Source organism: Eschrichtius robustus, chromosome 8 (assembly GCF_028021215.1).
Source record: "Eschrichtius robustus isolate mEscRob2 chromosome 8, mEscRob2.pri, whole genome shotgun sequence".
Lineage (NCBI taxonomy): Eukaryota > Metazoa > Chordata > Mammalia > Artiodactyla > Eschrichtiidae > Eschrichtius > Eschrichtius robustus.
In genome coordinates this window covers 58,982,771-59,008,538 of record NC_090831.1, presented here as the reverse complement: position 1 = coordinate 59,008,538, position 25,768 = coordinate 58,982,771, and the positions used below count along the sequence as shown (strand labels likewise).

Below are 25,768 nucleotides of genomic sequence, written 5' to 3'. Positions count from 1 at the left end.
GGGCATTAATTTTGTATCCTGCAACTTTACCAAATTCATTGATTAGCTCTAGTAGTTTTCTGGTGGCATCTTTAGGATTCTCTAGGTATAGTATCATGTCATCTGCAAACAGTGACAGCTTTACTTCTTTTCCGATTTGGATTCCTTTTATTTCTTTTTCTTCTCTAATTGCTGTGGCTAGGACTTCCAAAACTATGTTGAATAAGAGTGGTGAGAGTGGACATCCTTGTCTTGTTCCTGATCTTAGAGGAAATGCTTTCAGTTTTTCACCATTGAGAATGATGTTTGCTGTGAGTTTGTCGTATATTGCCTTTATTATGTTGAGGTAGGGTCCCTCTATGCCTACTTTCTGGAGAGTTTTTATCATAAGTGGGTGTTGAATTTTGTCAAAAGCTTTTTCTGCATCTACTGAGATGATCATATATGGTTTTTCTCCTTCAATTTGTTAATATGGTGTAACACATTGATTGATTTGCGTATATTGAAGAATCCCTGCATCCCTGGGATAAATCCCACTTGATCATGGTGTATGACCCTTTTAACGTGCTGTTGGATTCTTCTTGCTAGCATTTTGTTGAGGATTTCTGCATCTTTATTCATCAGTGATATTGGTCTGTAATTTTCATTTTTTGTATTATCTTTGTCTGGTTTCGGTATCAGGGTGATGGTGGCCTTGTAGAATGAGTTTGGGAGTGTTCCTTCCTCTGCAATTCTTTGGAAGAGTTTGAGAAGGATGGGTGTTAGCTGTTCTCTAAATGTCTGATAGAATTCACCTGTGAAGCCATCTGGTCCTGGACTTTTGTTAGTTGGAAGATTTTTAATCACAGTTTCAATTTCATTACTTGTGATTGGTCTGTTCATATTTTCTATTTCTTCCTGGTTCAGTCTTGGAAGGTTATACCTTTCTAAGAATTTGTCCATTTCTTCCAGGTTGTCCATTTTATTGGCATAGAGTTGCTTGTAGTAGTCTCTTAGGATGCTTTGTATTTCTGTGGTGTCTGTGGTAACTTCTTCTTTTTCATTTCTAATTTTCATGATTTGAGTCTTCTCCCCCTTTTTCTTGATGAGTCTGGCTAATGGTTTATCAATTTTGTTTATCTTCTCAAAGAACCAGCTTTTAGTTTTATTGATCTTTGCTATTGTTTCCTTTGTTTATATTTCATTTATTTCTGCTCTGATCTTTATGATTTCTTTCCTTCTACTAACTTTGGGTTTTGTTTGTTCTTCTTTCTCTAGTTCTTTTAGGTGTAAGGTTAGATTGTTTGAGATGTTTGTTGTTTCTTGAGGTAGAACTGTATTGGTATAAACTTCCCTCTTAGAACTGCTTTTGCTGCATCCCATAGGTTTTGGAGTAGTGTTTTCGTCGTCATTTGTCTCTAGGTATTTTTTGATTTCCTCTGTGACCTCTTGGTTATTTAGTAACATATTGTTTAGCCTCCATGTTTGTGTTCTTTACTTTTTTTCCCCTGTAATTGATATCTAATCTCATAGCGCTGTGATCAGAAAAGATGCTTGATATGATTTCAATTTTCTTAAATTTACTGAGGCTTGATTTGTGACCCCAAGATATGATCAATCCTGTAGAATGTTCCGTGCGCACTTGAGAAGAAAGTGTAATCTGCTGTTTTTGGATGGCATGCCCTATAAATATCAATTAAATCTATCTGGTCTATTGTGTCATTTAAAGCTTGTGTTTCTCCTTATTAATTTTCTGTTTGGATGATCTGTCCATTGGTGTAAGTGAGGTGTTAAAGTCCCCCACTATTATTGTGTTACTGTCGATTTCCTCTTTTAGAGCTGTTAGCAGTTGCCTTATGTATTGAGGTGCTCCTATGTTGGGTGCATATATATTTATAATTGTTATATCTTCTTCTTGGATTGATCCCTCGATCATTACGTAGTGTCCTTCCTTGTCTCTTGTAACATTCTTTAATTTAAAGTCTATTTTATCTGATATGAATATTGCTACTCCAGCTTTCCTTTGATTTCCATTTGCATGGAATATCTTTTTCTATCCCCTCACTTTCAGTCTGGATGTGTCCCTAGGTCTGAAGTGGGTCTCTTGTAGACAGCATATATATGGGTCTTGTTTTTGTATCCATTCAGCGAGCCTGTGTCTTTTGGTTGGAGCATTTAATCCATACACATTTAAGGTAGTTACGATATGTATGTTCCTATTACCATTTTCTTAACTGTTTTGGGTTTGTTTCTATAGGTTCTTTTCTTCACTTGTGTTTCCCACCCAGAGAAGTTCCTTTAGCATTTGTTGTAGAGCTGGTATGGTGGTGCTGAATTCTCTTAGCTTTTGCTTGTCTGTAAAGCTTTTGATTTCTCCATTGAATCTGAATGAGATCCTTGCCGGGTAGAGTAATCTTGGTTGTGCGTTCTTCCGTTTCATCACTTTAAATATGTCATGCCACTCCCTTCTGGCTTGTAGAGTTTCTGCTGAGAAATCAGCTGTTAACCTTATGGGAGTTGCCTTGTATGTCATTTGTCGTTTTTCCCTTGCTGCATTCAATAATTTTTCTTTGTCTTTAATTTTTGCTCTCTGAGCTTCCTGGACTTAGGTGGCTATTTCCTTTCCCATGTTAGGGAAGTTTTCGACTATAATCTCTTCAAATATTTTCTCAGGTCCTTTCTCTCTCTCTTCTCCTTCTGGGACCCCTGTAATGTGAATGTTGTTGCGTTTAATGTTGTCCCAGACGTCTCTTAGGCTGTCTTCATTTCTTTTCATTCTTTTTTCTTTACTCTGTTCCGCAGCAGTGAATTCCATCATTCTGTCTTCCAGGTCACTTATCCGTTCTTCTGCCTCAGTTATTCTGCTATTGATTCCTTGTAGTGTAGTTTTCATTTCAGTTATTGTATTGTGCATCTCTGTTTGTTTGTTCTTTAATTCTTCCAGGTCTTTGTTAAACATTTCCTGCATCTTCTCGATCGTTGCCTCCATTCTTTTTCCGAGGTCCTGGATCATCTTCACTACCATTATTGTGAATTCTTTTTCTGGAAGGTTGCCTATCTCCACTTCATTTAGTTGTTTTTCCTGGGGTTTTATCTTGCTCCTTCATCTGGTACATAGTCCTTTTCATCTTGTCTGTCTTTCTGTGAATGTGGTTTTTGTTCCACAGGCTGCAGGACTGTAGTTCTTCTTGCTTCTGCTGTCTGTCCTCTGGTGGATGAGGCTATCTAAGAGGCCTGAACAAGTTTCCTGATGGGAGGGACTTGCCTACCAGAGCAAAAGAGCTGGCTTTTGCTCTGGTGGGCAGAGCTCAGTAAAACTTTAATCTGCTTGTCTGCTGATGGGTGGGGCTGGGTTCCCTCCCTGTTGGTTGTTTGGCCTAAGGCAACCCTACACTGCAGCCTACTCGGGCTCTTTGGGGGGGCTAATGGTGGACTCTGGGAGGGCTCATGCCAAGGAGTACTTCCCAGAACTTCTGCTGCCAGTGTCCTTGTCCTCACGGTGAGCCACAGCCACCCCCTGCCTCTGCAGGAGACCCTCCAACGCCAGCAGGTAGGTCTGGTTCAGTCTCCTATGGGGTCACTGCTCCTTCCCCTGGGTCCCGATGCACACACTACTTTGTGTGTGGAGTCTCTGTTTCCCCCAGTCCTGTCGAGGTCCTGTAATCAAATCCCGCCAGCCTTCAAAGTCTGATTCTCTAGGAATTCCTCCTCCTGTTGCCAGACCCCTAGGTTGGGAAGCCTGATGGGGGGCTCAGAACCTTCACTCCAGTGGGTGGACTTCCATGGTATAAGTGTCCTCCAGTTTGTGAGTCACTCACCCAGCAGTTATGGAATTTGATTTTATTGTGATTGCGCCCCTCCTACCGTCTCATTGTGGCTTCTCCTTTGTCTGTGGATGTGGGGTATCTTTTTTGGTGAGTTCCAGTGTCTTCCTGTCGATGACTATTCAGCAGTTAGTTGTGATTCCGGTGCTCTCGCAAGAGGGAGTGAGAGCACGTCCTTCTACTCCGCCATCTTGAACCAATCTCCTATTATTCTTCTTAATTATTCATAGTCAGGGCCACTATAGCGGGGCCTCAAAAGCAGTACTTTATTGCTTTCAAAAGAAACATGCAACTTCCAAAATGTATATTTCTAACTAGGGTACAATATAATTTAAAGCAAATAGTTTTTAAGTTTAGTAAAAAACAGGTGAGGGATTATGTATATATAAAAATATATACTTTTACATCTATCCTCACTTCCGTCAAGTCTTCACATAAGTGTCATCATCTCAGGGAGGCCCCCAATGGCTACCCTGTCTGCAACTGCAACTCATCTGACACCTCCCTTTTCCTGCACTATCTGTCTCCTCAGCACTTACCACTATCCAACATACTGTGCTTTATCTATTTCTTTCATCTGTTTTCTGTGTCTCCTTAGTAGAATGTAAACTCCAAGAAGGCAATGATAAGTGTAAAGAATAGTGTCTGGCTCATGAAAGGCTCTCAATAAATATTTACTGTATAAATGCATTAAGATTTCTTCCAGCCACATAACTGAGTCAGTCTATAGCACCATGTGGTTTATTCTAACAGTATATTAATATCCTAGGTTATTGTTTCTTTTCATTTTTCTAAAATGTTATTTCTGTAACTTGCTTTTTATCTCCAAATGCAACAGTATAGTCTATAGGGCAGAATAAATAGCTATGTGGCAAATTTCCAACTTAACTCTCAGAAGAGAAAGCTGATTAAAATCTATGGTGAAAATATAGTTTAAATTAAAAATAAAATTATATGAAAAGAAATAGATATTGAGAACTTAAATATTTTTCTATTCTCTACATCCACAATTAAAATGTGGAGAAGAGATATCTAGGTATTTTCAAAGATATTTATAACCAAAGAAGAGATCAAACAACCACCCAACTACACAAAACTGCTCTTATTGAGAGAAGACAAAACAGACGAAGTGAATCTAAATTAGTGAGACAGCAGTGTTCTAAAGTAACTCAAATCAGACCAACAGAATGCCACTATGTACACTTTCTTTAGGATCATGTTTTAGTAAAGATTAAGACTGGGCCAATCAGTTGTTTCAAAGGGATTCTTTGAAAAAATGTGTTTGTTCTCTTAAGTAGAACAAATATTCTTCCTGAAAACCTCATACTTCATATACTTTTATCAGCCCTTTCATCTGTCACAGAATTTATCATCAACTTCATTCTCAGAATGTTTCAAGGCAGCAAAGTGAAGTGGTTAAAAGCAACACTTTTTCTTCAAGTGGTTGAAAGCAGTGGCTTTCAAGGAACTCAGAGCTGAGTCAGAGTCCCAACACTCACTTACTAGCTATAAACCTTGGGTGACTCACCTAACCCCTTTGAGCTTCTGTTTCCTCACATATAAAGCTGTGATGTTAACAGTACCTAGGCTTCATAATGTTATGAGGATTAGTTAAAGATATATGAGAAATGCCGAGCACAGTGCCTAGTGTATGATAAGCCATCAAATGATAGTTATTATAGTCAAAAGGCAGCTATACTTAGCATGCTCAATGCCTTAAATTCAGAAGAAGTACAAATTCGTAAGATTTATACTAAAAATGTTCACTTACCTGGCATAATTGAAAGTAATTTAGTTTTTCCTGCAACTCTTGTTCTCATTCGAATAGCTTTATCTCTGCATGGAACAGTCTCTGCTAAAATGCCATTTGGCCAAACGGCATCTCTATTTAAGAAGATTAAATAAATTTTGTAAACATTTTCATTTTCTAATGATACAAGTTGGTAAAATTATTCCAATTTTCTACAGAAAACACAAATGTAAACAGAAAAAGGAAACACTTCTGAAATTTTATATAGGTGTGATATTCAACAAACAGTAACTACGTACAGGGTTCAATTTTAGGTGTAAAAGGATATATACAAGAAAAAATAACAGAAGTATGCCCTGGAATAACTTAAAACTAAGCCAATATAAAACAAATTCTGCACCCACACCTTAGAGCTGTATTGATTACCATGTTTCTTTCACATATTTAATCCATTCTCCTTTACTTTCACAGTGTGCTTGATTCCTGTTCCCTAGTTCTCAGGGCAAAGGAAGGAATTGAGCACAGTAACTAAGCTTCCATCTGGGAATTTGGTCTGAGAGAGAGAGACTGCCCAGAGTGGTCCTTCTTAACTCTGACTGCACATTAGAAAACACCTGGGAGCTTTAAAAGAGCTTAAGGACCAGGACCTCCACCAGATTAATTAAATCAGACTGTTTGCAAGATGGGACCTAAGCATTAGTACTTTTTAAAGCTCTCCAAGTGATTCCAGTGTGCAGGCAAGGTTGAGAATCAGTGCTCCAGAAGAACAATATTTACCCACCCTGAAACAGAATGAAGGTGCCAGGCAGGTGGTACAGCTTTTAGAAACAGTACGGTAGAGTGAGGAGAAACTTAGCTTCAGATTAGAGAGACCTGTTTCCCCACTGTCCAGCACATGAGGCTTTGGGCAAGCTGCTTAACTTCTCAAATCCTCAATTTCCTTGTAACAAAACGGAGACAAAAATCCCTATCTCGTAAAATAGGATAAAATCAGAAAGTGTACGTAAAGTAGTTGGACAGTGCCAAGTAAACAGTGTTCGATACTGACAGTTCCCTTCTTTCTGTTACTTCAAAGTACGTGATGCCATGAATGTTTATGCCTTGCTTATCTCTCACTTTTAGAAAAGACGTTTATTTCTCTGCCATGGCATGCTTTCCTTGAAGGGACTGAACCTTACCCCTCAGTCCCTGGTAAGAGGGCTAGACACAGAGAAGGGGCTCAGAATATTTTTGTAGAATGAACATATGAATTGGAGTATCATTACGCTTAATTTGAACCTTTTGAGAGGTTCAAATAGTTAATAAAAATTTAGACCGTGGACATACATATTTCTAAAATTCTTCATTTAAAATCAAGGTTAGTGGGGACTCCCCCGGTGGTGCAGTGGTTAAGAATCCGCCTGCCAATGCAGGGGATATGGTTCGATCCCTGGTCTGGGAAGATCCCACATGCCACGGAGCAACTAAGCCCATGTGCTGCAACTACTGAGCCCACGTGCTGCAACTACTGAGCCCACAAGCCACAACTACTGAGCCCACATGCTGCAACTACTGAAGCCCGCCCACCTAGAGGCCATGCTCCGTAACAAGAGAAGCCACTGCAATGAGAAGCCCACGCACCACAACTAGGAGTAGTCCCCGCTCGCAGCAACTAGAGAAAGCCAGCATGCAGCAATGAAGACCCCAGGTAGCCAGCCAGCCAATCAATCAATCAATCAATCAATCAATCAATCAAATCAAGGTTAGCAAATACAACTGAGAAAAATTAATCCTGGAAACTAGGTAACCTGATTATATGACCATGCCATGTCTACATTAATATTTCCATTATTTTAAAGCCACATTACTATGATAAAATGTAGCCTAACATCTTAAAGATTTTTCATTTACACTTTTTTCTATTCTGGTTTTAAAAAAACAAAGATGAATAGGTCCATGGGACAAATGTTTATAATTCTTGCAAGTCTTTTTGCTCATCAGTGATGACTAAAACCAACTGTAAGGCCAGGAAGAGAAGGAATGCAACGAAAGTTAGTGATAACAATGCTCAACTCTGTACTATCTGAAAGAAGTGACTGTGTCTTAAGACATACCTGAAACGTTTCACTAAGTCGGCTACTTGCTCAGGTGAGGTCATCCAGTCAACATGGTCAACTATTTTTCTGAAAGCAAAGAAATTCAAATGAGTAAGGTCAAGATTTTAGAAGGCGAATAAAATAAACATTACTTCCATGGAGTAAGCAACTTAATTTGTATGAAGATTATCTCTGAGAGCAAGAGTCTGCTTTAATGATCTTCAAAGACCCAGAGAAGGAAATTCCCCTACAAAAGGTTGAGCAATCTACTTCCAGAAGTAAAACTTCAAAAGCTAAGTAAGATCAGCTCTAAGTAGTTTAAGAAAAAAAAGTGGTACCTATTAATAGTATCACCATATGTGGCTCTAATAAGCTGCTGAAGTAGGTTTTTGATATTCCTTCGCAACCACTGATTTCTCTCTTTTAAGTCGAATACTTCATCCATGAGAAGCAGCATTACCCTAAGTGGAATATTGTCATCCACCTGACAAAATATGGGAAGAAATAAGGATACGTTTATTTGAGTTACCTATCTACTATGAACGGCTAATTTTCCTGCTTTTACCAAATGACTGTTACTATTTACAGGTTGGAGAACAAGTTATACTATAGCCTTTGTAAGCAACATTTCATTATAATTTAGAAAAAATATTTTTAACAGCCATTTTGACAGAATACAGAATTTTACAACTCTACAATGATGAGTAAATTCCAAGGCTGTAGTGAAAAAAACTTCTCAAACTGGATTCATGATGGTCTTAGGAAAAGATGATTTGGGATCTTGCAGTAGAGTCTGTATTAGTTTATAAGGCAAAGGTTAGCCCCTTTGCCTATTCTCTGGGGCATCTTTTTCAAATGAACAAAATATTCCCAACATTTCTCTTTATTTAATAGAACAAAATACAATCTACACAGAGCAATCTGTTTTGCTCGGTTACTGGGTTGTATGTATATAGGTATTTTCATGAAAAAGAAGCTGAAATAAAATCCAGCTAACATTACAAAAGGCAACTAGATTACTAGAATTTTCCTTTCATTTTTAAGAAGTAAAAATTTGTACACTTTCATCATGGGAATATTCAATTAATGATATAAAAAGTAAAGAAAGACAACTAGAATGCTTTGATGCCCAAATATATCAATATATATAAAACAAAAAATAGGTGCAGGTTTAGAACTGCAACAAAACTCCATAATTGCCAGTAATTTTGTAATTCTTTCATCACTAAGCCAGTCTTTCCAATTATTTCCTCATCAATGTTATAATTTAAATACTTAAATTTTTTCATGAGAAAACAGCATGAGTCATACATTTTTCACTGTGTTGTAAACATTTTCTTAGCGTACCTTCTCTTTCACATATTTTTCAATAGCTTAACCACTTTGGAGGCAAAAATCACTACGGCTCTATTCTCTGATCAAGTATAGTCATGAGTCTGATGCCACACGACAATTCTAATAAACAGTTAAATTGCAAAAACCCTTAACAAAAGGTATAATGTTATGGATATTACAACAGTACAATGCATAATAAACATTCTAAAATATTCTTGAAAAAACAAAAATATTATCTTTAAGTCAGTTTATTATAAAGAAATTCAATGAGAAACTGAAGAGAGATAATTGTAACTTTAAAATAACTCTGCCTCATAGAATAGAATATAAAGTCCAGACCCAAATATATAAAATAAAAAGATTTGTGACAAGGGAGAAACATACACTGGGAAAAGAGGGCCTTCTCAGTAAATGGTGCTTAGGTCAATTGGACCCCTACCTCATTCCACACACAACAATCGATCCTAGATGAATGGCAAATCTAAGTTTTGGCACGGTAAACAAAAACAAGTTTTAAAGAAAATCACAGGAGAACATCTTTGTGACCTTGCAGTAGGCACAGATTATACACAGAGCATAAAAGCACACAAAGTAGAAGATATTCACAATACACAAATACTTATATCTGACAAAGAAACAATATTCAGATTATACAACGCACTCTTACTAATCAAAGACAAAGACCGCCAAGCCAACAGAAAAAAAATGGGGGAAAGAGCTAGACATGTAAGACAGGACACCCAAATGGCCAATAAACTTATGAAAAGAGGTTCAACATTTTAACAGCCATCAGAGAAATGGAAATCCACATGAGATACAACAAAGAGAATGGCTAAAATTAAAAAGGCATAACATATTGAGTTTTGGCAGGCTGTGAACCACTGAAATTCTCATGCATTGCTGATGGCAGTGGAAGCGGCACACACACTTCGGAAAACTATTTGACAGTATCTATTAAAATTGAATTTTTGCATAACCTCTGACCAAGCAATTCCATTCCTGGGTACAGAAAGAAATATGTACTTATTTATTTAATCAAAAGACAAGTACCATGATGTTCACAGGAGTACAGTTCATAATATAGCAAATAAATTGTACTATATTTACAAAATGTAATTGTACTATAATTACAAAATTGTACTATAAGGCCACAAAAATGAAGAAACCACAATCACATGAAACAAACATGGAAGATTATCACAATGTTGAGCAAAAAATGTCAGACTTAAAGGAGTACATACCTCACAGTTTCATTTATATAAAGTATAAATGCAGGGTAGAAGTCAGGATAAGTGATTATCCTTGGCAGGGGAGAGGATAGTGACAGGAAGAGAGCATTAGGGGCTTTCTGGGGTACTGGCAATGTTCTGTTTCTTGTTTATAGTGTTGATTACATGGATATGTTCAGTTTGTAAGAATTCATCAAACAATGTTTACAATATATGTACATTAATGACAGATATACATATTATACTTTATTAAAAAGTTAAAAAGATCTGCCAAGCGTGGTATGAATTTCAACTGAATGCTACCAGAATAAAATTAACTCACAGTATCATCAAGTTGAGCTGAAACTCGACAATGTTCAGGATCTGAATCAGTCTTCGGAATTAAAGGAGGAACCTAATATTTAAAAAAACAAAAAACAAAGTAAACACACTAAAGCAGAAAATGAAAGAACACAATACAATAAACCAAAATGAGTATCAAATATAATGAACAGCATTTGATTTGATTTTGGGGACAATATATAAACAAAATTTATATAGCATTAACAAAGTATTAACAACCTACAGTTAGAAACCCAATATAAAAGGGTAATTATTTCATTACCAACAGATTTTCTTTCCTTTAAAAAAGGATTCATTTTGAGTTGGATGGAGATATTACTCAAACTCCCATACTTTTTAGAATTTAAAGCTAAGTAAGGTTAAATGATTTAAAGACCAAAAATTAGTAGCACAGTCGGGGAATAGAACTCTAATCTTTTTTCTTTTACCATAAAGAGCCTGACAGTATGCTAATAGGCCTAAAGGAACTAATTAACTGACTGTTATATAATGTAAGTTATGGGGGAAAAGGACAGAAAGACCAGTGCTAGTTGATAACCATTTCTCAGCACAGGAAGGACCATCAAGATCACCTATTATAACCCCTTCACATTACTGGTGAGGAAAAAGAAGCCTGGAAAAGTTCAGTGACTTTTGTACGAAGTCGTATGGGTAGCTATCAGCAGAAGCGGCACAAGACAACCCTCACTTCAGTGTTAGTGTACTTGCCCATGATTAGAAATTCAGATGAAACATCAGAAAATGTATGAGAATCAATAGAAAAGTATGATTTACACACACTATATTTTAGGAGTTGCCTCTTAGAATAAAGAAATTCTATCAGTGTTTATATATATGCCCTCTTCATTGAAACATTCTAATAGTTACACGATTTAATAGTCTTGATTATAACCTTAAACAACTAGGTCAAAATTATTTAAAAAATGTAAATTAGGAAGCAAAAACTACTTGGTCAACTACCTATTCTGCTAGCGTAATGAAAAAGCTTCCCAGGAAACTCTCCTATGCCTCTCACAGGTATATACACAGGTAAGATATGGCTGCAGAGATTGATGATGTTGAAAGACTTTTCCTCTCTTTGATCTCGTGAATCTTGATCGTGTGACTCGGGAGAAATTAGACTATGTTTGCTGATGAATACTAGTAAAACTAATTTACACAACAGCACATACCTGTTTTGTTATAAATTTTAATGACATTATAGAATAAACATGGCTAAATAGAATAAAACAGTACAAAGAATGTTAACTACACTAAGTTTAAATATGTGCTTTACGTGGATTTTAAAATTCTACTGTAGCAGAGACTGAGGAGTGGCTGGATTTTACAGTATCCATTTTTGATAAGAAGTCATTCTCTTTAGTTTTTTAATTCTTTATGAGACTATGTGTTTATAGGGCTTTGGACTTATAAAGGAAAATAAGGTAAATCTAAGCAGGAGCTCAGTAAATCTTAGTTGACCTGAAAATAGTTTCCTTTAGGCATTACTGAAAACATCTTACCTTGAAAAATGATTGCCTTATGTCTTGACCTAATCTTTCTGACATTTTGCCCATGTTGTCTGACATTTTAGTCATTCCCTCTGCCAAGCTATCAGGAAGGGATTTAACTGCATTTGAAACATTCCTCATAGAATTTCGAAGCGGATTTACAAAAGTGTCCATCTAAAGGGGAAAAGATATTATATCATGACTTCACTGTATCAGATTTGTTATTCAACTGAGCATGGGAAAATACAGAGTGCAACACATGAAAGATGTAATAATTTTCCAGTCTATAATATCTCATTGCATTTTAAAAGGATAAACTGTTGTCTTCAGTGTGTCTTTAAAATGTATTTTCAGACACAAATATATGAATAAAATTTCTGAGTGATATGGTTATTGGTAGAAAATGAATATAAACCTTGGGTTGCCTTCTTATTAAGAAAAACTCTGAAAACATGAGAATTTTTCCAAAATAGAAATTGATGCAAGTATAAACAGCTACAACATACTTCCGCCACAAATTCAAGGCAACAATGACATAGATATTCTGAGGTGATATTAAAAAGCAAACAAGCAGATAAAATAAACAGCTCAAATAACTAACAAGTAAGATTTATTTTTTAAAAAAATAATTTTAATGATATGTTACATGCTCAATTAGAATATATGGAAGGAATCTGGAATCTATTAGGAAGAAGAAAAGAAGCTGCAAATCAGACATGTAAGCCATACTTTATTAAGGGAGAATAGAAAAACGATAAAGAAAATATGATAAGATATAAAAAGAAATGATCTCAGAGGGATAGGAAGCTTTAAAATTGACATTCTGAGAGAAGCTTCAAGATGGCGGAAGAGTAAGACGTGGAGATCACCTTCCTCTCCACAAATACATCAGAAATACATCTACATGTGGAACAGCTCCTACAGAACACCTGCTGAACGCTGGCAGAAGACCTCAGACGTCCCAAAAGGCAAGAGACTCCCCACATACCTGGGTAGGGCAAAAGAAAAAAGAAAAGACAGAGACAAAAGAATAGGTATGGGACCCGCACCAGTGGGAGGGAGCTGTGAAGGAGGAAAGGTTTGCACACACTAGGAAGCCCCTTCGCAGGCGGAGACGGCGGGTGGCAGAAGGGGGAAGCTTCGGAGCCACGGAGGAGAGCGCAGCCACAGGGGTGCAGAGGGCAAAGCAAAGAGATTCCCGCACAGAGGATCGGTGCCGACCAGCACTCACCAGCCCCAGAGGCTCGTCTGCTCACCCGCCGGGGCGGGCGGGGGCTGGGAGCTGAGGCTCGGGCTTCGGTCGGATTGCAGGGAGAGGACTGGGGTTGTCGGCGTGAACACAGCCTGAAGGGGTTAGTGCACCACAGCTAGCCGGGAGGGAGTCTGGGAAAAGGTCTGGACCTGCCGAAGAGACAAGAGACTTTTTCTTGCCTCTTTGTTTCCTGGTGCGCGAGGAGAGGGGATTAAGAGAGCCACTTAAAGGAGCACCAGAGATGGGCGCGAGCCACGGCTATCAGCGCGGACCCCAGAGACGGGCATGAGACACTAAGGCGGCGGCTGCAGCCACCAAGAAGCCTGTGTGCAAGCACAGGTCACTATCCACACCGCCGCTCCCGGGAGCCTGTGCAACCCACCACTGCCAGGGTCCCGTGATCCAGGGACAACTTCCCCGGGAGAACACACTGTGCACCTCAGGCTGGTGCAACGTCATCCTGGCCTCTGCCGCCGCAGGCTCACCCCGCATTCTGTACCCCTCCCTCCCCCCGGGCCTGAGTGAGCCAGAGTACCCTAATCAGCCGCTCCTTTAACCCATCCCGTCTGAGTGAAGAACAGATGCCCTCAGGCGACCTACACGCAGAGGCGGGTCCAAATCCAAAGCTGAACCCTGGGAGCTGTGCGAACAAAGAAGAGAAAGGGAAATCTCTCCCAGCAGCCTCAGGAGCAGCGTGATGTACCCTGCACGTGTGGAATACCTGAAGAGACAACAAATCATCCCAAATTGACGAGGTGGACTTTGGGAGCAAAGATATATATATATTTTTTTTCCCCTTTTTCTCTTTTTGTGAGTGTGTATGTGTATGCTTCTGTGTATGATTTTCTCTGTATAGCTCTGCTTTTACCATTTGTCCTGGGTTCTGCCCATCCATTTTTTGTTTTGTTTTTTAACTTTAAAAAATTTTTTTCTTAATAATTATTTTTTCTTTAAATAACTTTAATTTATTTTATCTTCTTTCTTTCTTTCTATTTTTTCTCCCTTTTATTCTCAGCCGTGTGGATGAAAGGCTCTTGGTGCTCCAGCCAGGTGTCAGGGATGGGCCTCTGAGGTGGACGAGCCAACTTCAGGACACTGGTCCGCAAGAGACCTCCCAGCTCCACGTAATGTCAAATGGCAAAAATCTCCCAGAGATCTCCATCTTAACACCAAGACCCAGCTTCACTCAATGACCAGCAAGCTACAGTGCTGGACACCCTATGCCACACAACTAGCAAGACAGGAGCACAACCCCATCCATTAGCAGAGAGGCTGCCTAAAATCATAATAAGGCCACAGACATCCCAAAACACACCACCAGACGTGGACCTGCCCACCAGAAAGACAAGATCCAGCCTCATCCACCAGAACGCAGGCACAAGTCCCCACCACCAGGAAGCCTGCACAACCCACTGAAACAACCTTAGCCGCTGGGGACAGACACCAAAATCAACGGGAACTACGAACCTGCAGCCTGCGAAAAGGAAACCCCAAACACAGTAAGTTAAGCAAAATGAGAAGACAGAAAAACACACAGTAGATAAAGGAGCAAGGCAAAAACCCACCAGACTTAACATATGAAGAGGAAATAGGCAGTCTACCTGAAAAAGAATTCAGAATAATGATAGTAAAGATGATCCAAAATCTAGGAAATAGAATAGAGGAAATACAAGAAACGTTTAACAAGGACCTAGAAGAACTAAAGAGCAAACAAACAGTGATGAACAACACAATAACTGAAATTTAAAATTCTCTAGAAGGGATCAATAGCAGAATAACTGAGGCAGAAGAACGGATAAGTGACCTGGAAGATAAAATAGTAGAAATAACTACCACAGAGCAGAATAAAGAACAAAGAATGAAAAGAACTGAGGACAGTCTCAGAGACCTCTGGGACAACATTAAACGCACCAACATTCGAATTATAGGGGTCCCAGAACAAGAAGAGAAAAAGAAAGGGACTGAGAAAATATTTGAAGAGATTATAGTTGAAAACTTCCCTAATATGGGAAAGGAAATAGTTAATCCAGACCAGGAAACACAGAGAGTCCCATACAGGATAAATCCAAGGAGAAACACAACAAGACACATATTAATCAAACTGGCAAAAATTAAAGACAAAGAAAAAATATTAAAAGCAGCAAGGGGAAAACAACAAATAACACAAAAGGGAATCCCCACAAGGTTAACAGCTGATCTTTCAGCAGAAACTCTGCAAGCCCGAAGGGAGTGGCAGGACATATTTAAAGTGATGAAGGAGAAAAACCTACAACCAAGATTACTCTACCCAGCAAGGATCTCATTCAGATTTGATGGAGAAATTAAAATCTTTACAGACAAGCAAAAGCTAAGAGAATTCAGCACCACCAAACCAGCTTTACAACAAATGCTAAAGGAACTTCTCTAGGCAGGAAACATAAGAGAAGGAAAAGACCTACAATAACAAACATAAAACAATTAAGAAAATGGTAATAGGAACATACATATCGATAATTACCTTAAATGTAAATGGATTAAATGGTCCAACCAAAACACATAGACTGGCTGAATGGATACAAACACAAGACCCATATATATGCTATTTACAAAAGATCCTCTTCAGACCTAGGGACACATACAGACTGAAAGTGAGGGGATGGAAAAAGATATTCCATGCAAATGGAAATCAAAGGAAAGCTGGAGTAGCAATTCTCATATCAGACAAAATAGACTTTAAAATAAAGACTATTACAAGAGACAAAGAAGGACACTACATAATGATCAAGGGATTGATCCAAGAAGAAGATATAACAATTGTAAATATTTATGCACTCAACACAGGAGGACCTCAATACATAAGGCAAATACTAACAGCCATAAAAGGGGAAATCGACAGTAACACAATCATAGTAGGGGACTTTTACACCCCACTTTCAACAATGGACAGATCATCCAAAATGAAAATAAATAAGAAAACACAAGCTTTAAATGATACATTAAAAAAATGGACTTAATTGATATTTATAGGACATTCCACCCAAAAACAACATAATACACATTTTCTCAAGTGCTCAGGGAACATCTCCAGGATAGATCATATCTTGGGTCACAAATCAAGCCTTGGTAAATTTAAGAAAATTGAAATCGTATCAAGTATCTCTTCCGACCACAACGCTATGAGACTAGATATCAATTACAAGAAAAAATCTGTAAAAAAAAAAAAATACAAACACATGGAGGCTAAACAATACACTACTTAATAACAAAGAGATCACTGAAGAAATCAAAGAGGAAATCAAAAAATACCTAGAAACAAATGAAAACGAAAACACGATGACCCAAAACCTTTGGGATGCAGCATAAGCAGTTCTAAGAGGGAAGTTTATACCAATACAATCCTACCTTAAGAAACAAGAAACACCTCAAATAAACAACGTAACCTTACACCTAAAGCAATTAGAGAAAGAAGAACAAAAAACCCCAAAGTTAGCAGAAGGAAAGAAATCATAAAGATCAGATCAGAAATAAATCAAAAAGAAATGAAGGAAACGATAGCAAAGATCAATAAAACTAAAAGCTAGTTCTTTGAGAAGATAAACAAAATTGATAAGTCATTAGCCAGACTCATCAAGAAAAAGAGGGAGAAGACTCAAATCAATAGAATTAGAAATGAAAAAGGAGAAGTAACAACTGACACTGCAGAAATACAAAGGATCATAAGAGATTACCACAAGCAACTCTATGCCAATAAAATGGACAACCTGGAAGAAATGGACAAATTCTTGAAATGCACAACCTGCCGAGACTCAAGCAGGAAGAAATAGAAAATATGAACAGACCAAACACAAGCACTGAAATAGAAACTGTGATTAAAAATCTTCCAACAAACAAAACCCCAGGACCAGATGGCTTCACAGGCGAAGTCTATCAAACATTTAGAGAAGAGCTAACACCTATCCTTCTCAAAGTCTTCCAAAATATAGCAGAGGGAGGAACACTCCCAAACTCATTCTACGAGGCCAACATCACCCTGATAGAAAAACAGACAAAGATGTCACAAAGAAAGAAAACTACAGATCAATATCACTGATGAACATAGAAGCAAAACTCCTCAACAAAATACTAGCAAACAGAATCCAACAGCACATTAAAAGGATCATACACCATGATCAAGTGGGGTTTATCCCAGGAACGCAAGGATTCTTCAATATACGCAAATCAATCAATGTGATACACCATATTAACAAACTAAAGGAGAAAACGATATGATCATGTCAATCGATGCAGAGAAAGCTTTTGACAAAATTCAACACCCATTTATGATAAAAACCCTGCAGAAAGTAGGCATAGAGGGAACTTTCCTGAACATAACAAAGGCCATATATGACAAACCCACAGCCAACATCATTCTCAATGGTGAAAAACTGAAACCATTTCCTCTAAGATCAGGAAAAAGACAAGGTTGCCCACTCTCACCACTATTATTCAACATAGTTTTGGAAGTTTTAGCCACAGCAAACAGAGAAGAAAAAGAAATAAAAGGAATCCAAATAGGAAAAGAGGAAGTAAAGCTGTCACTGTTTTCAGACGACATGATACTATACACAGAGAATCCTAAAGATGCTACCAGAAAACTACTAGAGCCAATCAATGAATTTGGTAAAGTAGCAGAATACAAAATTAATGCACAGAAATCTCTTGCATTCCTATACACTAATGATGAAAAATTTGAAAGTGAAATTAAGAAAACACTCCCATTTACCATTGCAACAAAGAGAATAAAATATCTAGGAATAAACCTACCTAAGGAGACAAAAGACCTGTATGCAGAAAATTATAAGACACTGATGAAAGAAATTAAAGATGATACAAATAGATGGAGAGATATACCATGTTCTTGGATTGGAAGAATCAACATTGTGAAAATGACTCTACTACCCAAAGCAATCTACAGATTCAACGCAATCCCTATCAAACTACCACTGGCATTTTTCACAGAACTAGAACAAAAAATTTCACAATTTGTATGGAAACACAAAAGACCCCGAATAGCCAAAGCAATCTTGAGAAAGAAAAACAGAGCTGGAGGAATCAGGCTCCTGGACTTCAGACTATACTACAAAGCTACAGTAATCAACACAGTATGGTACTGGCACAAAAAAGAGAAATATAGAGCAATGGAACAGGATAGAAAGCCCAGAGATAAACCCACACACATATGGTCACCTTATCTTTAATAAAGGAGGCAAGAATATACAGTGGAGAAAAGACAGCCTCTTCAATAAGTGCTGCTGGGAAAACTGGACAGGTACATGTAAAAGTATGAAATTAGAACACTCCCTAACACCATACACAAAAATAAACTCAAAATGGATTAAAGACCTAAATGTGAGGCCAGACACTATCAAACTCTTAGAGGAAAACATAGGCAGAACACTCTATGACATACATCACAGCAAGATCCTTTTTGACCCACCTCCTAGAAAAATGGAAATAAAAACAAAAATAAACAAATGGGACCTAATGAAACTTAAAAGCTTTTGCACAGCAAAGGAAACCATAAACACGATGAAAAGACAATCCTCAGAATGGGAGAAAATACTTACAAATGAAGCAACTGACAAAGGATTAATCTCCAAAATTTACAAGCAGCTCATGCAGCTCAATATCAAAAAAAAAAAACAACCCAATCCAAAAATGGGCAGAAGACCTAAATAGACATTTCTCCAAAGAAGATATACAGACTGCCAACAAGCACATGAAAGGATGCTCAACATCATTAATCATTAAAGAAATGAAAATCAAAACTACAATGAGATATCATCTCACACTGGTCAGAATGGCCATCATCTAAAAATCTACAAACAATAAATGCTGGAGAGGGTGTGGAGAAAAGGGAACACTCTTGAACTGTTGGTGGGAATGTAAATTGATACAGCCACTATGGAGAACAGTATGGAGGTTCCTTAAAAAACTAAAAATAGAACTACCATACGACCCAGCAATCCCACTACTGGGCATATACCCTGAGAAAACCATAATTCATAAAGAGTCATGTACCAAAATGTTCATTGCAGCTCTATTTACAATAGCCAGGACAGGGAAGCAACCTAAGTGTCCATCGACAGATGAATGGATAAAGAAGATGTGGCACATATATACAATGGAATGTTACTCAGCCATAAAAAGAAACGAAACTGAGTTATTTGTAGTGAGGTGGATGGACCTAGAGTCTGTCATACAGAGTGAAGTAAGTCAGAAAGAGAAAAACAAATACCGTATGCTAACACATATATATGGAATCTAAGAAAAAAAAAACCCAAGTTCATGAAGAACCTAGGGGCAAGATGGGAATAAAAACACAGACCTACTAGAGAATGGACTTGAAGATATGGGGATGGGGATGTGGAAGGGTAAGCTGTGACAAAGTGAGAGAGTGGCATGGACATATATACACTACCAAAGGTAAAATAGCTAGCTAGTGGGAAGCAGCCGCATAGCACAGGGAGATCAGCTCTGTGCTCTGTGACCACCTAGAGGGGTGGGATAGGGAGGGTGGGAGGGAGGGAGACGCAAGAGGGAAGAGATATGGGAACATATGTATATGTATAACTGATTCACTCTTTTATAAAGCAGAAACTAACACACCATTATAAAGCAGTTATACTCCAATAAAGGTGTTAAAAAATAAATAAATAAAATAAAATAAAATTGACCTTCTGACTGTACAAATGTCAGATAATTTCAATTAAGAGAGCCATCTAAAGAAACCAAAGTAGATGCATATGAATCTCTCTGAGATTTTTAACAGACTAAAACAAACAAAACAAATGAAAGAAAGAGAGAGAAAGGAAGGGAGGGAGGAGAGAAAAGAAAAAGGGGACACAAAAACCAAAGTCAAACAAAACTGTAAGACTATTTTCCAGAAAGTATTGAATCTCATAAAAACTACCACAGAAATGAGTTATGTTCTATGCAAAAAGAAAAAAAATAAAAGCAATAAGAGCAAAAAAATGGAACCCCACTGCTTAAGGAACACAATGTTAACAGACGATATCAAGAAGATAAAATTCTTTAATATGCTTTCATGGTTTCCAACGAGAAAAACTAGAGAAGGTGAAATAGGTACTGCAATAAACAATAACAACGAAGAGTGTATTTCAAGATAACTGTAAAAGTTTTAGTAATTCCTTGGGTTAAGCAGAGCCACCAGTCTTACAGATATGCTTGCTGGAATATACAATGTGTAGGAGGGACACTGTCACAGTACAACAAATTCAAAGTAGAACCGAAGGACAGAAATGAAGAAGAAGGGCTTGAAAATCACTACCACTGGTGAAGAGAGATACAGAGATTAAAAAGGGTAAAGAAGATGAAGTTAACTCTCTTGTGAGTGCACACACTTGTGTGTAAAATTATATACATATATTTGGGTGTAAAATGATACATATGTGTGTGTGTAATTCTAATTCTATATACAGTAGTTCTCAGTTAACCATAACAGTGTGTTCAAATCAATCAGGACATTATTTCCAACACTGGCATTACTGCCAAGTGTTTTTTTAACCGTAGTAACTCTAAGTCATAAGAACACAAGTAGATTTCTTAAAAGAGGTAAACATGAGAATACGACACTTAAAATGTACAACTTGAGGGAAAACTGCCACCATTCTACTAACTTTTAATGTTCACAGATGAGGTAGAATTTCAGAAGCATAAAAGGCATGAATTTCACTTTAATCATAACCTACATTAAAAATTGTTTGAACACTGTCAAAAATATTTTAGAATTTTATATATCTTACACTTCGCAGTAGAAACATAGGTTCAACTAACATAACCTTAAGTTGGTTAAATGAATACAACCTCAAATGCTATCTAGGCATAGGGCTAACTACCACTGATACTCTTTCAAAATAAGATAACTTAAATCTGTATCATGAATTAGGTAACTGAAAATAGTTGCCTGTGCAGCAGCCCCAGACCTACAGAATCCATTTCTTTTTCTTTCCTTTTCTTTCTTCCATGTTTTTTTCCCTCCAATTTCTGAGGGCAAAGCTTAATCATCTGTGTTGAGGGTGGGGAGTGGGGGAACCAAGGGGCGTGGAGAAACCTCCACACGTGATTATGATGCTCAACCCTGAAGCAGCAGAATTTAGAAGCATAAAAGCAGCCCATCACAATATGATAATGTTTCCAGAATCAGAATTTGTCTTAAAACAGATGTTTAAAGCAAAAAAAAAAAAAAAAAAAAAAAAAAAAAGAAAGAAAATTGCAAATTACCAGGCAGAAGAGTAAATTATGGATTGCCAGCAAAAGTGTACACTTAGCCTGACATACATAGATGTTGCCTATTCATTCAATTATCACCTCAGTTGAGTTATCTGTATTGGTAAAAACATGAACAAAGGAATTTTAACTTAAATTTATGTCCCTATCTACAGCTTAAAACTGCCATCACACCATGATACAAAACTGGATAGAAAGATAGTGTGTACATGGAGGAAGACTGCTTGTCAATTACTTCTTCTAGGAATTGGCCCATAAATTTTGCAAAGCTAGACAAATTAACACAAAGTTAATGTGTTATAAAGTATTATTTCTCAACCTGAGTAGTAGGTGATTTTCTCTAACAGCTATTTAGTTTCCAGTGAAATATAATTAAGGAAAATATTAAACTACAATTTAGCCAAAAAGGAAATGTAGCTGAAAACTCCTAATTCTTGATATGCATGAAAATTATTCTGACAATCTAAAAGAGGTCAATATGAACTTGGTAATTATCAATATGATTTATGAAAAATGTATGTTACTGTGGATTTCCAGAAATGATTGAGAAGGATTTTTAGACTCTAATGTGTATATATGTATGTATGTATGTGTGTGTGTGTGTATATATATATACACACACACACACACACACACACACACACACACACATACACACTGGGTTGGCCAAAAAGTTCCTTCAGTTTCTAAGTAAAAATAAAAGCCCTATTTTTCATTTTCACCAAGAACTTTATTGAACAACGTATTCACCCTTTTGTTCCACTACCTTCTGCCATTTTTCAGGCAACTTCATAATTCCATCCTCCCAAAACTTTTTATCTTTTTGAGCAAAGAACTGTTCCCGGTGCCTTTTACAGTCTTCCAAGGAATTGAAATTTTTTCCATTAAGAGAATTTTGTAAAGATCTAAATAAATGGAAATCTGAAGGGGCTGATGAATCAGAACTTCCCAGCCAAGCCGTAACAGTTTTTGCCTGGTCATCAAAGAAACATGCAGTCTTGCGTTATCCTCATGGAAGATTACGCATTCTCTGTTGACTAATTCCGGACGCTTTTTGTCAAATGCTGCTTTCAGGTGGTCTAACTGGGAGCAGTGCTTGTTAGAATTAATCGTTTGGTTTTCTGGAAGGAGCTCCTAATAAGAGAACTCCTTTCCAATCCCTCCATATACACAACATCACCTTCTTTGGATGAAAACCGGCCTTTAGTTGGTTGGTGGTGGTTCATTTCGCTTGCCCCACCATCTCTTCCATTCCACATTATTGTACAGTATCCACTTTTCATTGCCCATCACAATTTGTTTTAAAAACAGAACGTTTTCGTTGAGTTCAAGTAGAGAATCGCACGCGGAAATATGGTCAAGAGGGTTTCTTTCTCTTAACTTATGTGGAACCCAAACATCAAAGCAATTAACATAACCAAGCTGGTGCAAATGATTTTCAGTGCTTGATTTGGATATTTTGAGTGTGCTGGGTACCTCCCACATGGTATGACGTCGACTGCTCTCAATTAATGTCTCCATTTGATAGCTATCAACTTCAATTGCTCTAACCGACCGTGGAGCATCGTCCAGCGAGAAATCTCCAGAACGTAACTTCGCAAACCACTTTTGACCCATTTAGTCACAGCACTTTCTCCATACACTGAACAAATCTTTATTTGCGTTTCAGTTGTGTTTGTACCTTTCTTGAAATAATAAAGCATAATATGCGAAAAGTATTGCTTTTTTTCTTCCATCTTCAATATTACAACGGCTACACAAAAATTTACCAATTTTGATAAGTGTTTTTTTTAATGCACGCCGATATGACAGTTGTCACAATACAATCTAACAAAATTGTTTTGAATGAAGTTAAAGACAACTAAGCACTACTAGAGCCGTCTTATGGAAAAAACAAACGAACTGTTTGGCCTACCCATTACATATATACATGCACAACTGTTGGTTGGTAAAAAAAAGACACTGTCTACATTTAATATAATGCTTCTTTTATCTCAAAAAGCTCTTATCAATTTATTAGTTTATCTTAAAATTGATGCAACCTTAAGAGAGAAAATAAGGTAAACATAAAAAAGATGGAATATTAAAATGCATCTCTATTGACAATAAAGCCATTTAGAGTTGGAATTTAAACTCAATCACGAAATACAAAGATAAGGCCACCATATTTTTTACCTACCATTATAAGGTACATAACCTGGAATTTTCTTATTAAAATAAAACATTCCACTTAGAAATGTTAGCATTCACTTGGATGTTAAACCGTAGTATCCTTGAGTATGCTTATAGTTGTTAATCTTACTTACTTTGTACCAATTCCTTAATCTTTTTTAAGCAAGTTAGCCTTTTTAGAAGGAACGAGTGGTGGGGAAGTCTTTTACTTCTAATTTTCATTTTGAAATAATTTTAGACTTTTAAAAACTTGCAAAAATAATACACAGAATTCCTACTTCCAGCTTCCCCAACTGCTGCTACAGCTCCTGCTACTATTGTTACTACTTCTAAGAGCAAACTTTTATTCAGACAGGCACTGTAATACACAGATTATCTCATTTGATTCATACATGCTCTAAACTGAGGATTAACACCTTCAATCTTTAGAAAATTAAAGGCCCAGAAGGTTAAGTAACATTTTGCAGGACACAGCTAATAAGTGGCAGAACAGGAATTTGAACCAAAGGCTGCCTGATTCCAATGTTTGTGTTCTCACCCAGTGAGCTATCTTGCCCAATTTGAGCAGTAAATCATTTATTGCCTTAAGCTAGCATCTCAATAGGTCTTGTGTCCCCAGAATTTTAAACAATAAATATTTCACTCAAAAGGCACAAATACTTTCAGGAACATATCCTATTTAACATTTTTCTTATCCTTACTCCAAATAAAAGACATTTCCTCCCAATAAGAAGTAGCTCCTTCTCAAGCTAACGAAAGCTTGTGACCTGTCTTAGGCCAACTTTCCTTACTGTATCATTTCAAAAGCTTTTTTTTTCTTGCAAGCTTTTGCTGGATTTTAATCAATATGTAAAGACAGGAGTTTATATTTATTAGATATACTTATCAATAGTAGGCTTAATAAAGCATAGAAGATAAACATGGCCAAGGAGCATTTAATAAAGTTTTCTAGTTTTAAAACATACACACAAATACAAGTTTATCTTCTTTTATTAAAAACAAAGTATGAAAACAGACCTATAAAGAAAACCACTGCAATGGTCTGCTTACCTTGCGAGCAAAATCCCCTTTCCCTTTACTATAGGCTTTGTTCTCAAGGAAATCATACACATAGTGAGCCAAAGCTGGGGATGCTTTCATCATTTCAGGAGTTAACAGTAACTAACAGGAAAAGAAAAGAGGTATCTTATATTGATAGGGTACTGGAAATTAACTATTATTTATAATTTCATCTGCTAGAAAGTTAAGAATGTATAGTAAAAATGTTATTTTTTTTAAAAAAATTTAACACATTTTTCTATCCTCCTATCTACCTGCCTATCTATCTATTTTGGCTGTGCCACGCGGCATGTGGGATCTTAGTTCCTTGACCAGGAATCGAACCCATACCCCCTGCAGTGGAATCACGGAGTCGTAACCACTAGACCGCCAGGGAATTCCCCCAAATGTTATTTTCTATTCCATTTTCAGGTTTTATAACTTATACTAAGAAGATCCACATCAGTAAACTGTTATGTTATTCACATTCTAATTTTAAAGTTAACACTAATAGAAAGGACATAAAATAATTCAAAGTTTTTTAAGTATTATAAAGAAGGCCCAAAACAAAATATTGCTTTTACACTGTTAATGATACAGTCTAACATTCTAGCTTAATCTCATCAATGAAAAATGTTTTGACATATTGAGATCATTACCTAAGAAGTAGACAGTATAGCCACAATTAAAATACACAATTTATGGCCCCAGATTTGGAAAAAAGGTGTTTATTTTCTAAATTTTATAAATAACTGATACAGATTTTAATGCAACTGAAGTTAATACATTTTAAAAAATCAAAATGTTTGACAAGAGTCATATAAATGATTTCAGATATTTAGCCTTAAGCCAGAAGACAAAGGTGAGTAATAGCAGATGTATATGTTTTTCCTACCCTTTCAGTAAATTATAATGCCATGGAATTACAATTATGGTTATAAACAAACCCAATTAAACCTGTAAATGTTTAAGAGAGAGAGAGAAACTTTCCAAACAAAATATCAAGTACAGTATTAGCTAAGTTTCACTAAATAT

The 25,768-nt window shown here is 36.9% G+C and overlaps 1 protein-coding gene across 3 annotated transcripts in view; it reads right to left on the bottom strand.

The window, feature by feature from the left end:
• Positions 1-25,768, bottom strand: part of SNX13 (sorting nexin 13) — a 143,728-nt gene that overhangs the window by 6,197 nt on the left and 111,763 nt on the right. For 2 of the 3 annotated variants that reach the window (XM_068550557.1, XM_068550558.1), the window contains exons 20-25: positions 24,746-24,856; positions 12,016-12,177; positions 10,494-10,565; positions 7,946-8,091; positions 7,626-7,694; positions 5,554-5,666 (exon numbers count right to left, since the gene is read on the bottom strand). In XM_068550557.1, coding sequence (XP_068406658.1) covers positions 5,554-5,666; positions 7,626-7,694; positions 7,946-8,091; positions 10,494-10,565; positions 12,016-12,177; positions 24,746-24,856 — 673 coding nt within the window. The remainder of the gene's footprint in view (positions 1-5,553; positions 5,667-7,625; positions 7,695-7,945; positions 8,092-10,493; positions 10,566-12,015; positions 12,178-24,745; positions 24,857-25,768) is intronic. The other variant, XM_068550559.1, reaches the window with a different exon arrangement.